Genomic DNA, 14,146 nt, shown 5'->3' on the forward strand with positions numbered 1-14,146 from the left:
TTCAAGGGCAATTCAAATATTCAAGGTTAGTATGTTTCAAAAGTTGGAGAAAAATATATAGTCTTCACAATCGTATTTTTCATTTGTTCAACTGCAATTCTTAATTTTAGAAAGAAAATTTTTTTATCATACAGTAATCTATAAAATGTAGTAAACTACAGGACAAAAGCTATTTCTATTTGGAAGATGAGAATTTTATTGTAAAACAATTAAGTGTCCTTGTTTGAGATTCTGTTTACATTTTGAGCTGCTGATGCATATTTTTTCATTAACTACATAAAGTGTTTAAAAAAAGGTATAATAATTATATTATATTAATTAATTTAAAACATTATTGAGTAAAATTAGAAATTAAAATAATATAAAATATTACTCAACTTTTTATTTAATATTAATAACTCTTATTAAATAAAAAAATAAAAGAAGCATAGAGTAAAATTTATTATTTTTTTCCTTTTATCACTATAATAATATGATGCAAATACAGATTTGGTTAATGATAAATTTAAATTAGATTTAAAATGGGAGAGACATTATCAGATATCTGTGAAAATAAAACTGTGAATCATGAAATAAAATTAATCATCACTTCAAATTTATAAATGACACTATTGTATTTTGCATTTCTGGATGCATTACAAACCAACTTGTACAAATTGTTCGTTTCTGAAAAAAATTTTAAAAAACAACAAACAAAAAAAAACGATGTAAGCTCCAAATTATCTGAACCATCAATGCTCATTGTAGCTCAGTATTTCTGGAATGTTGAGATAATACTGTAGACTCTCACGGTTCTTGATGTTTGACACTTCTGGAATTGAATTGGTTGCTAGTATTTTTCGTACTGTACTCTCCATTCGTTTGTGGTTGAGATTGTACTGAAAATAAAATAAAAGTACAATTAATGTGAATAGAAAAAATGCGGTATCTTATTGAAACATGAAAATATTTAAGAAGGTATTTATATGTGTAAAAAGAATATTTAAATACGAAAAAATGAAACAAAATGAATTCGGTAGCTACTACAAAGAAGGCATTATTCTTTAAATAAATTAAAATGAATTACCTCTAAATGATCTAAAACATCATTATCATAAATATGCAATAAGTCAACTCAATATTTTCTTCTGCTGTAACTGAATAAATTAATCTTCCAGTACAAATTTTGTATGATATAGCCTCTGTGTAAATTTTGAATTCGAATTTAGAATTTTATTCACTGCATCCTGTGAAACTCATTTTCCAGCCCTATTTCTTCAACAGAGCAAACCAAAGACCCAGAATAGTGAAAACAATCCAGAATGGTACAATGGCCCGATTTATCCGTCATTTAATTTTGGAATGCTCGCTGTATTAAAAAACGATAATGATTCCTTGTATAAACGATAATGATTCCTTGTTTGTTAAAACAACACCAAAAAAAATATTCTGCTCGCTTTGAGGTAAGCGATGTAAAAAATAAATTTTATCGTTCCTTTTATTGATTAATATGAAAATGAATAAGCATTGCAATCGGTATCTCGAGTGGAGAAGTGAAAGCTTAAAATTAAAAATTTGTTATAGACTTTTTTCTTTCCCCAGTTGGCTCTGATGAATGCTATTTATATTTTTGTAGTTAAATCATTTTAAAATCTAATCATTATTTTATAACTAGTCGCCACAGGCGATCAGCTTGTTCACCGGGAGTGTTAATTATATTATAGAAAAATTGTTTTTTCTAACTCCATGTTCACGATTCCGTCAAATTATCTGATATTGAAGCCTTGTTATTTTAATCAGTTCGTTAATCGTGTACATGTACCTTACTAATGGAGATAGTCCGACAGAATTATAAAGCTAATAAAAACGTAAATATTCGGTTCATTCATATCTAAATTTCACATTATTGTAATTTCACTTTTTTATATATCTCGTAAACTACATAAATGCTAAACAAAATCTTTTTTTAACTTTCAAAAATGGAAAAAAAATTACATGATTAGATTGTTGATGAAGCAATGAAAACAATTTGAACTTCTGATCAATAATATAATTTATTATCAAAATATAGGCAAAAAAAATTTTTTTTTAAATTGCCAAAAGTTTTGCACTAATATTAAATAGTTATAATTTAAAAGACATTTCAAAAAATGAAACGATAAAATTTATTTTTGTACAATAATATTTTCTGAAGTTATCATGGAAAAACAGCACAATTTAATTTAATTTTTAATTAAATAAATTCTAATTACAATTTCAAAAAAAAATGCTCCAGTGTGCCAAATTTGATAGCAGTAGGTCAAACGTTCTGATCTGTAGAGCGCCATCATACGCGTTCTCCTTTATTATTAGTATAGATTACACTACATTATATCATTCACCGGTGATGTGGTAGCTAAAAGCTTTCTTTGTCCTACAAACTTGATTTGCCATTGATTATATCCATAGTTTAATAATTGAAAAATTTTTATAATTTCGCAATTAAAATATAATTTTTTGAAATTGCGAGGGATATGATAGCTATTGGTCAAAATTTAAAAGATTTAACATTTCAGTAAATAATACACACAGTTAATGAACTTACCGGTATATCTTGAATTTCTAATATGAGCTTGGGCACGATATCAACTGTCACTTCTCTAGATATACTATCGATAATTTTTTCCTTCAATTCGGGTGTGAAAGTGTGTCCTTTCTTCAGTTTAACGAAGAGCACTGCTCTCGTTTCTCCATCCCACCGGTCCTGGCCCACACAGATGTAATCTTCCAGCTCTTCTAGCTTATCAACTATAATCATTAAAGATCTTAAAAAAAACTCATTTATATATAAGATAACTTAACTTATGAGATGAATCTTATTATTTTAATATTATTTATAAGATCTTATAAATAAATGTATTTCAATATTTCTTTTCCAGTGGCTTATAATTTTATTTTATAAAAATATCGTATTCATAAAGATGTCCCCGCCAAACAAAGGAACAACTCTTTATTTTCTTAGATAACTACGCTAAAATGTCGATTTTTTTGAAAAAAAAATTTTTTTGAAGTTAATTTTTTTAATTTAATATTCTTAATGTTTGAACAATTTTCTTTATAAAATTGTTATTTCTAAGTCTAATTTTTGGAAAGTTACACTGATTTTTATGTTTTCTTTTATATGTGTTTTAATGCTATTTTACAGCTTTAAAAACTATTTTCTAAAATTCTAATCTTTGACAGACTTTTTTGCGAAAAACCTCATAAATTAAAATCTAATGCATGTCTTTTTTTGTTCAAATTTGATGTAATAACTTATCAATATGTTCTGCAGTTTCTAAACTACCGAATAAGTTTTCTATTCATTTAGAAATATTCTATAGTTATTTTAATGTTTCACAGCATGAAAAAAAAACGCTATGTCACGTTATTTGTTTGTTGAAATGCAATTTTTTAAAGGGAGATAGGACTTACTTTTTAATTCAGCAACTAGCTAATATAATTCTTAAGCAATCTGCAAAATTATAAGTAAATCATTTGATAAATCTCTAATCTAAAAGATTTTTTATACCTCTTTTCAGCACCAAAAAAAAGGACAGACATTTCTTTAATTTTTAAAAAATATTTCGCATTTAAATGGTATATTTAAATGGCTTTCGCAATAACAATAGAATAAATTATTGAACATATTTGGCCCGTGAAGATTATTGAGAGCAAAATTCATCTTACAGCATTATTATAAATTGCCAAGTCTTCATTATAATATGCAATGAAATGAAGCTAACTTACTATTTTATATTACTCTTATAATAAAATTATTTATAAATTAAGTCATATAAAAAGGTCGTGACTTTAATACTAATATTTAAAAATTCAATGTTCATCCAATAACATAACATTTAAAGGACGAGTCATAGTTTTATGAAATTAAACGGGCGTTGAATAATGTGTTATAAGCACTCATTGAAAATTCATAAATTTTCAAAAACTTTACCGCCATAACCTCCAATTTTAAACAAAACGAAAACAAATTGAAATCCAATATGGTGAAGTTACTCACTCCCAAAGTAAATGTCGCCGGCACAGAAGCGTTCTCCATCTTGTTTAAGAGTGTCGTCACTGCAAAGAAAAAATAATGTTTTATATTTAAAAAATGAGAGGGGTTTGAATCTGTCAACTGAAACAGAGAGGTTTAAGCTAGATTCACCTATCCATATTGAATATATAAAATAAATTTCTTGTTATATAGCAAAGAAAACATGAACGCTAAATATAAATATGCATAAAAATATGTATAAAAATGCAGGAATGTGTGCATAAGTGTAGTAGGTAAAACAATTATTGTAAAAGAATGCTTAAAAAAATATTTTGAAAAATGCATAAATTGTGAAGAAAAATCGTACGGAGATAAAAATGATATAACTAAAACGCAGGAATTAAAATTTTGTAAAAATAATTTTGTGTGAAAATATGCTTTCCAGTTATTATAGAAAATATTAAAATGTCTATTAATTCTGATTTAAACATCAAATGAAAATTCAGAAAGCTTTTTTTACGAAATATTTTCTATGTCAAAATTAATAACAAACCCAAAATTCTGCCTTCACGATTTTCTACACAAAACTCTGCCTAATCATTTGCACTATTTTTACAGACAGGAACCAGCCTATAAACATGATCAAATTAAAATACTGGCAAACAGTTTATTTTTATTACAAAAAATATAAAGCATTTTTTTTTTCATTCAAAATGAATAAAATTCTCACCGAATAAAATACCTGCAAACCGTTCTATCAATATTTTATTTTTTATATCATTGTATTTTTTTACTTCATTAAAGGACATAATAATGTAGAGCCAAATTCCAAAAGATTAACCACATTTCCAATTACTTTTTTTAAGTGTAATAACTGATGAAAGTAATCCTATCGGAGTTCTGATTTTTACATTTATATTGATAAAAAAAGCCTGAAAATCATTTATTAAAATGTGAAATTAAATTCCTGTACAATCTTTTGGTAACTGCTATTCTTTTTTAGAATTAGTTTTTAAGAATTAATTTTCCCTCTAAGAAGTCTCTAAAGAGCAAAATCTTGAATATTTGAAACTTAATATTAGCAGCCGATATTTATAGAAGAGAAATTCTTATCTATTTTCAAGAAATTTCGTTAACTTTCATCTGAGATTTTGCGGCCATTTGGGAAACTATTGAGTAAAAGATGCTACAAAGGTTGAGTTCATAAATATTGTTCTCCAAATCGCTCCTGAAATTTTATGCCGATAATAAGAAGAATTTTTGCTCTTCTAAAACTTTTCTCATACTTTATATCATATAATAAAAAAAGAGAATGATGGAAGTGAAATTTTTAGAATCAAAGGAATACAGAATTTCATCTTGCCAAAGAACATGTAATCTAAAATTAGTCTTAAGTCCACTGCGATTTCTTAAATATTATTGGGAATTTCTGTTAACAGACGTATGATGCAGTATCTATATTATATTTGTTCCAATATTTTTTAAAGATATTTTTGGAGTTTTAACAAAAAAAAAGACAATTTTTCTTAGATCTAATTTTCCAAGTTTACTCAGAGCTTCTGCTTCTAGCAAAACATATTTATTACGTAGCATCGATATTAAATCTGAGCAAAATGATTATTTTAGCGAAATAAATAATCCAGCATATATTTCAGCCCACTGCATTCATACTTTGTTTTTCAAATTGTAATGATAAATTAAGAAATAATATTTCTATAAAAAATATATGATTGAAAAATATTTTCAGATGCTTTATAACCTTTCTATTGTAGATATATTTACATTTTTTTCTATGAGAACCAAAATATTGGCTTCCATATAAGGCAAATACTTTTTTGGAAGTATTTTCTCTCAGAACATATATAGTGTTTCAATCAAAACCTGGAACATAATAATCTCAAAGATAAAAACTTACTTTTTATATATTAATCTCGATTAGATTAATTATAATAAGAACATATTTATATATTTACATTATTTACCTTTATTTAAACATAAATTGTGTGCATTTGCACTTATTGTATAACTGGGTTACATATAAAAAGTTTTAAATGAACCACTTAACTGTTTTATTTTCTTTATTATCTAATAAGATGACACCTTCTATTTTGGGAATATTTTCTTATTTTGATTGAAATGGAAATACATTGAATACTTGACTTATATATATATTCGAAGTAATTTTAATATTTAATTATAATCATTATGAATGGTTTATTTTTTGCTTACAACTATCAAAATTCGATAAATCGATGCATGTATGGCATACGGCGAAAACAGTTAAGAGGTTAAGTAATTAATCCCGTTTGTAATTTTAAAATGTGAATGGACCATATACAACTCTTCAGTTGCCAAAAGATTGAAGAAATTGGGTAAAATCTTGAAACTGATTCAAACAATAACTTTTATTCACTCACCTTCTACCTATCACCACGATCCCTTTCGTTTTAGGGTTAATCCATCCTTCGTCACTTTGTCTCCAAACACCTGAGAAAAAAATATGCCCATAACCAAACTGTATATTACACAATAAAATCATTCAAATAATTATGAAATATATCAAAAATTATGAAGGAATACTTATAACGAATGTTCACAATGCCATAAAAAATGAGGACTTTCATTTCATTGTGCAAACCTAGCGCAATGGTTAAAGAAAATAGCTGTCATCAAAAGTATTAAAAAAAATCAAAAATTTGAATTACAGACTATTTCTGTTTAAAAATATTCTGTAATTCAAATAGTGGATTTTGGATGTTGAATATATCGTTCTCGGAAATTTATAAAAATTAATTGAACTCTTTCAAATTATTCCAATTTCAGGTAACTTGTAAGCGCATTCATTGCATCATTTTAATAGCATTCCCTCTTAGATTCTTTCTTATATTTAATATATAAGAAAGAAATCACGCTTTTTCTTACATCCCTTTTCGATTTATTCGCTTAATATTAAATGAATGATAATAATGTCTATAGTTTTGTTCTACTCTTATCATCCCATATGAGGAAAAAATGATATATTGAATGAACATTCATTTCATGTCCAAATTTCTATTCTAAGTACGCATTCAGAATCTTCTACTTTATCTTAAAACGAATCAAATTTGCTCTCTTTTACAATTCTAAAAAAATAAGGGATAACAAATTATCCATTATTTAAAAAGAGGACATTTTATGTTTTCAAATTTAAATGTTTACATGACGATATGAGTTTGAATCATAAGTATTATTAGAGCAATGGTTAATTTCGTTTTGTTTTTTCTGTGGAAAATGCTGTAGAAAATTTCATTAACCATTTCATTTTAATTAATTTTTTAAAGAAAAAATTCATCTGAACACGAAGAGGGCTATGCAAGAACGCAAAATTATTCCATGATAAGAACTTTCATTTTGAAAATATTATCGTCTTTAAAACATTGGCCTACGTGAGAGTGTCACAATTTTTGGATTCAACGAAATACATGAGAGCATTTCGTCATCAGTCATAACCATATTCCTAGAAATTTATTTTACCAGGAATACATTTTTTTAAATAAAGTTTTGCTGTTTTCGTCATCTGCAAGACGATTTTTTTCTGACTTTTCAGAGATTATTGTAGAGTATTAAAGATAGAAATTTGCAAATGGACCTGTTTCTTTTAAATTCTATTTATGGGAACATATAAATGGGACCGTTCTTTTATGCGACATTTTAAATGAGAAAAACCGTGACTGAATAGGCCATAAGAAATATTTTAAATTTCAATAAAAATAAAAAAATGAGCATAAGCGCAATATAATGTATTAAACAACTCACAAATTTAGATAGCAGTATTGCAAAGTTATGCAACTTGATACAAAATGTAAAGTACGCATATCTGTATTCTCTGTATTTATATACATATATCTGCTTTCTCAAAAATTTATAGAAACAAATCAAACATTATATATTTCAAAGTTAATTACAGGAATGAAATGCAATCTATTAGAAAAAGGATTAGAATGTATCCAACTTTGCGTAGCAAACTATATGTAATTTTGATCATTTCGCAATAGTGAATCCAAAATCTATTAAATGGTGATGAGTTCCCAATTGTATAATTTCATCCATCGTTTCTACTAATATCGGCTATGTTTTACCAAACTTTGTTTTTTATTCCATAAGAAATCATGGATGTAATTCAAGAGTAGCAGTGCAAATTAAACAACTGTGAAGTATTCTAGAGCAAAATTTTACTGAAGATAATCATTTTTCCCCTTCATTCATTGCATTCTACGAGCCTTTTTTTATGTTCAATCTTCAGTTTTATTTCTTTATATACAGATCTCAATAGCAATGAAAATAAATGAGATATTTTAAAATGATTTAGTCTGAATTATGTACGTATTAATGAGTACTGAATTTTCATCATTATAAATTCTAAATTGACTCTCCATTTAATATGCAAAGTGGCCGAAAACGATTATAATGGTAATCCTGATTTCAATGCTTTATTACGTAACAAGTATTTACTGCAATTGTTTACAAACTAATTTGAATATGTTACTTCTTTAAGTAATATATTCAAGTGGTGAATGCAAAGCTCGAAGACTTTTCTTGAATACGCTCCTTTATCTGAGAAACATGCATACAGTTGTAATGCAGTTGTTTTTCAATATTTTGCAATATGCATCTATCGATGTTGTCTGCTGGAACTGCTATGGATGTATTCAAATAAGTAATAATAATAGCAAGTAACAATATGATGGGCAGGCAAGCTATACTTCTTAGCATCACATCAATATATTGGTCTCTCAACTTGAAAAAACAGAGAACAGCAGGTAAATATTAAGAACAAATGATATGTAATAAATATTCAGCCAACACGATATCTATATTGTAGGCTATGTTATATTTTTGCGAGTTACGTAGAAAATACCTGCATACGGATCTATAACTTATATGAATGTGGTTACTGTTACTGTTATGGAGGCATGTTACAATTAAAATTGTACTACACACTTGAATTTTATCATAAAACATAGCTGCTATTGTTTTATGATAAAATTCATGATACTACTGACAGTATCATGAAGCTACACATGTTGATAAACTTTTAATTTGTAGTATTTACTTTTGCAATGAATTCAGCAACTACTCACACTATCTGTTGCAATTTGAAAGCAAAACTTTCATTTTTGACTCACCTTATTTAGAATAATTTTGCATAATGTATAAGTTTATAAACTGATGTATTTATAATAAAATTAAATCAGGTTTTTATTTCCTAGCAAAAATCAAAACTACGTGCCTGGATATTTGGAAAAGTAAGTTTCATTCAGCTTGACATTATTTTCATCTTTCCAAAGATAAACAGGAAAAGACGGGGTTGGTGTTTTCACAACCATTTCTCCTCGTTGGCCAATAACAGATTTTCCTAAACAAGACAAATTTTTATTTAAATATACAAAATTTATTTAATAGCTATCATAAAAATATAAAACTAGTCGAAAGGAAAATTAATTCAAATAAATAATTATCGTAATTAAAAGTAGTTGCACTCTTTCGTATATATTTATAAAACTCAAAGATGCTTATTGCATGTGTGCTTGCATTTTGTCTTTTAAAGGGAATTTAAGGGGAAAGGCAAAATCCGCAGGTTCAAATATGGCACGATACGAAAAAAGGTTTGAATCTCATTTGAAAGATCCAATAATCCCTGATTATCTCTGATATGGTTGTAACATTCCCCGTTTCCCAGTACTGCTAAGACATTTACAGTCAACTGTGTCGTCGCTGTTACTTACTAAACTCTTCGAGATAGCCAGGGTGGATCTTTCCACCTGGGTGGTCTTGCATCTATTCATTAGCGACTACAGTGAAAAACCACATGTGGGAATTCTTCGTCCAAGAGATATTGAGAGTCCTTCAAAGAGAAAGGGGTGTCCAAACATCTGGATGCTAAATGTTTCTCATTGTGAAAGGACTATGATAATTCCGTGTTCAAAGAATAGTCACTTATGAAAGGTGCATCACGCAAAGGATCTTCCCAAGGCCGACTGGCGCCACTGAGAGAGCATATTGCTGAATACCGATTGGCCGAAAGAGAGCTCAAATGACCAATGTAAATTAAGAGGCGGAGATTGTCGCCGAAATAAAGTGCGGAGATTTTTTTTAGAAGAGAAGAAACGAATTGCAAGCAGACTGTTGGACTACGCCCATGAGTTCGGAGTTCGAGAACAAACTGAGTTTCAATAAAACCCTTCGACTGCGACTGCTGTGTCTCCTACTACAGGTGTAAATAACTATTTATTTAACCAAGATTAGAAAAAGTTGTTCTTTTGTATATATAGGGCTCTAAAATAAAGAATCGTCTGGAAATTTTCTTCGTTATTTGATCAGTCTAGATCAAGACATTACATGGTTAAAGTTTTGATGATCAGTCAAAAGATAAGGCTAATATTCCTACAACGCGATGCTTTTTTAGATTATCCTTCAGAATTGTATGAAATTGTATGATTGATTTTTCTGATACTGAAATCTTCACTGTTTCATTCTTTAGATTTGAAAAACATTAAAAGTAATTCCTTGTTGAGAATTTGTTCTTTAATGTGGAAAGACGCCTATTTTTCTGATAATTTTTGGTAGATATTTTGTCCGATTGGAAATATCCGGCACATTATCAGCATTAAGACATTTGAAAAAAATTGTGCCTAAATGCTTACTGAAATAATAAGAATATTTTATTAAAAGTTAAAGCATAATATTATACAATATTTCATGCAAATCCGTAACTCTTTCATATCCGAAAAAATCGGAGAGTGCACATTGTGTTAGATTCAACATACCATTCTGAAAAAAAAAGTAATGAGATAACTTGAAACTCTTTTAATTTGATGGAGGTTGCAGCTTACATTTAATGCTATTCTACCTCCATTATAACGAATTTGACAAATTGGCTATAGCAATGACTTATGACAAAATAGCTATGACAAATTGGCTTAAAAATTCGATTTCTATTCGGACATGATTAATATCCGTTTATTTTCTTCCTTATTAAAGTTCAAAAAAATAATACTTCTAAAAATAAATTTGAATTTTTCACAACAGTATTCATGTTTGGCGATGAATTGAGTTCTTCTGGAAGAATAGTACCGCTATTATTTTCAAATTTATGACATCTTTTTTCCTCATTATGACCTTTCAAGTATGAGTATTCATAATAGAAGAACAACGCATGAAACGCATATAAAGAATGTAACATCAAAAACTAATGGCAAGTCATATTGAAACATTCACGCTTAACTCAAAATTGGACTCAGTCTTAGAAACTCTTATTAATTCGATAGATCTCATAATTTACCTTGTTCATCAAAAACATGCAAGTCCACTCCTAGTGCAGGGACTTGACACTCGCTTGCATAACCAGGTAGGTTCAAATCAAATCCCGAGAAGGCTCCAAATACTTCTGTCGCACCTAGAAAATGCCATGATAAAACAGCATAAATACAGACAAATATTCTGAATGTTCTGAGACAAACCACTCGATATTTTATTTAAAATAAAAATTGCATTAATTTTTGAATTATTTATTCAAATTTACTTTATTTCTTTTTAAAAACTATTTTGTTCCTTATTTTTAACTAATACATCTGATTTTTGAGATTTGGTTATCGTTTATTATTATTTATTCTCTTAAAAATAGCTTGATATATGAAATTGTAAAAATAAGACGATTAAAATTCTTTTAAATGAAGAATTTATTTTGATACCAATTTTTTTTAAAAACTTTATGTCATTAAAGAATTTATTGTTTCTCAACAAATAAAGAGCTAGAAAAACGCTTTATCTTTAAAGTTAATTATCAATTTATTGAAAAGTTAATTATCAATTTATTTAAATAAACGATAACTTTACCTTACACTTTCGAATAATATTATTGCTTACCGTATATGCTGCTAACAAAAAGATCCTTTTTAGCATGCTTGTGTAAAAAATCAAAGTTTCTTATTTTTGATGGACTGGCTCCAAGTGCAATTATTTTTAAACTGTCGAAATTCATTCCAGGCTCTAGAAAAAAAATATAGTTATATCCATCGATTGTATTTTTATGCAATTTGTTGGCAATTCGATAATAAAGGTAATAATAATATATTTTTGTATACTTGTTTTAATAATTTGATAATAAATTTAATAATATATTAAATATAATAATTTGATGATAAATATAATAACATTTTATGACAATTTGATAATAAATATAATAATGATATTCTTTATGCATTTGTTATAACAATTCGATAATAAGGATAATAATGATATTCTTTATGCACTTCTTATGACAATCTAGTTTTAAAAAATAATAATATTCTTTTTGCATTAGTTATAACAATTCGACAATACGGATAATAATAATATTATTTTGCATTTCTTATGACTATCCATTATTACAAAAATAATGGTATTTTTATGCATTTGTTTATAATGATGATATTTTATTGAACTTGTTTTGAAAATTCGGCTATAAAACTGTTAAAGTTACGGGTTATTTCTCTCTTTAAGTAAAGACACATAAGAAGTTTTTTTATATATTTTAAAATTAATTGCAAAATGTAGATTTTTTTAAAAAAATTTAAATCTCAAAATGGACCAAAATATTAAAAAAAAACATTTAAAAATCGTATTCATTTTGATACAAACGGCTCTTGAAGTTTTAAAAAGTTTATTTTTTCGGATCTGTTTACCCGTGATTGTATCGTTTTCTACAATATCTGAAATTTTTTCAATGTGCAGGAAACTAAAATAAAAGTCTGGATATATTTCATAATTTTGAAGAGCAAAAGTAAGATAACGCACTATAAAAAATATATCATAGAAATAAACGCTCTTAGTAACAAATGCACGAGGAAGAATTCTTGCCATAAATTGAAATTAGAATGAAAGAGAATCTTTTATATATATCCTATAAATCTTCTAGAAATACTAAAATTAAATAAAATTTTTCCAACATTTTTTTAGAAATCTAAAGATATGCTAAAAAAAGCATTGTGTAACCACATGACCTGTAATCGCGAACGTTACTTTTCAAAATGTGTAAGTTTCGAAGTTATTGGAAATTAAAAATATTTTGAAATTATTTAACCATGAATGGCGATTTTAGACAAAACTAAATGAACGCATGCTGAAAAGGACGAAAGGACAAATAAAATAGAGTAATGGTCACGAGAATAACGGTAGATAAAATAGAGTAAAACATAAAAAATTAAAAAAAAAAAGGTTTGCTCCAACATTTTCAAAAACTACTTTTTACATATTTATTCTATGTATCGTTTTTATTATTTTATATATTTATCTTATTTATTATTTTTATTCATTTATTATATTATGCATTCATATTTTATTTATTTTACATATTCGCATAACCAGTAAAATTAATATGTTATTACAATTTTATGATGTATTTGATTTTTTTTTGTACGCAGCTCTTTTTTAAATTTCTATATATTTGAAAGGATTAAAAAAATTATAATCATAAAATTACAACATATAATTAAAATAATTAGAGCATTGGAAATCTAAAATTAGAACATATTTACAAACTTAATCCTCAATGCTTACACGTGTATACAGGAAGACAAAATAAACATTTACTGCAAAATAAAAAATTCATAATAAAACCCACGTAAACCAGAAGAAAGAACATTATTATCTTCTTTCCTCACCTTTCTTGTGTGTCAATGCATTGTAACGTGTTTCGTGCTATGTATGTAATAATGTACACCATTTTAGAAATCTTCCTTTCAATCCACTTGGTTTCTCATTTGAGAGTCTAGTCTCGGACAAGACCATAATTCAAACTTCATTTATCTAGATCATTAAGATTTTTATTTATGACACACATACAAACGAATATATAACCATTAACTGACTACTCCAACCCGCCCATAGGCACACAGATATAACTAAATGACCGGACCATCGTGACAGCAACACTGGTGAGAACTATGGGTGAGTCCTAAGGGCCATCACCGGCCACGGCACAATCCTTCCCTAGGTAAGTACATCCAGTCATCGATGGGAAGTAACCAACTCCCACCCCTTTTTGTAACCACCAAGACAGCGAGAAGTGACCATCGGAAACGTCTCATCCTTATTTTTAAAATGCCCTCTAATGCTCGAATATATGAATCAACA

At 27.3% G+C, this 14,146-nt stretch overlaps 1 protein-coding gene across 1 annotated transcript in view; it reads right to left on the reverse strand.

The window, feature by feature from the left end:
* Nucleotides 1-711: 711 nt before the first annotated feature.
* The window catches only part of LOC129963297 (acetoacetyl-CoA synthetase-like), a 34,827-nt gene continuing 21,392 nt past the window's right edge, over nt 712-14,146 (reverse strand). Inside the window, exons 12-18 of the mRNA XM_056077580.1 lie at nt 11,900-12,022; nt 11,316-11,429; nt 9,264-9,389; nt 6,412-6,481; nt 4,019-4,077; nt 2,564-2,766; nt 712-878 (exon numbers count right to left, since the gene is read on the reverse strand). Coding sequence (XP_055933555.1) covers nt 732-878; nt 2,564-2,766; nt 4,019-4,077; nt 6,412-6,481; nt 9,264-9,389; nt 11,316-11,429; nt 11,900-12,022 — 842 coding nt within the window. The 3' untranslated portion in view covers nt 712-731. The remainder of the gene's footprint in view (nt 879-2,563; nt 2,767-4,018; nt 4,078-6,411; nt 6,482-9,263; nt 9,390-11,315; nt 11,430-11,899; nt 12,023-14,146) is intronic.

Source organism: Argiope bruennichi, chromosome 3 (assembly GCF_947563725.1).
Source record: "Argiope bruennichi chromosome 3, qqArgBrue1.1, whole genome shotgun sequence".
NCBI classification, from domain to species: Eukaryota; Metazoa; Arthropoda; class Arachnida; order Araneae; family Araneidae; genus Argiope; species Argiope bruennichi.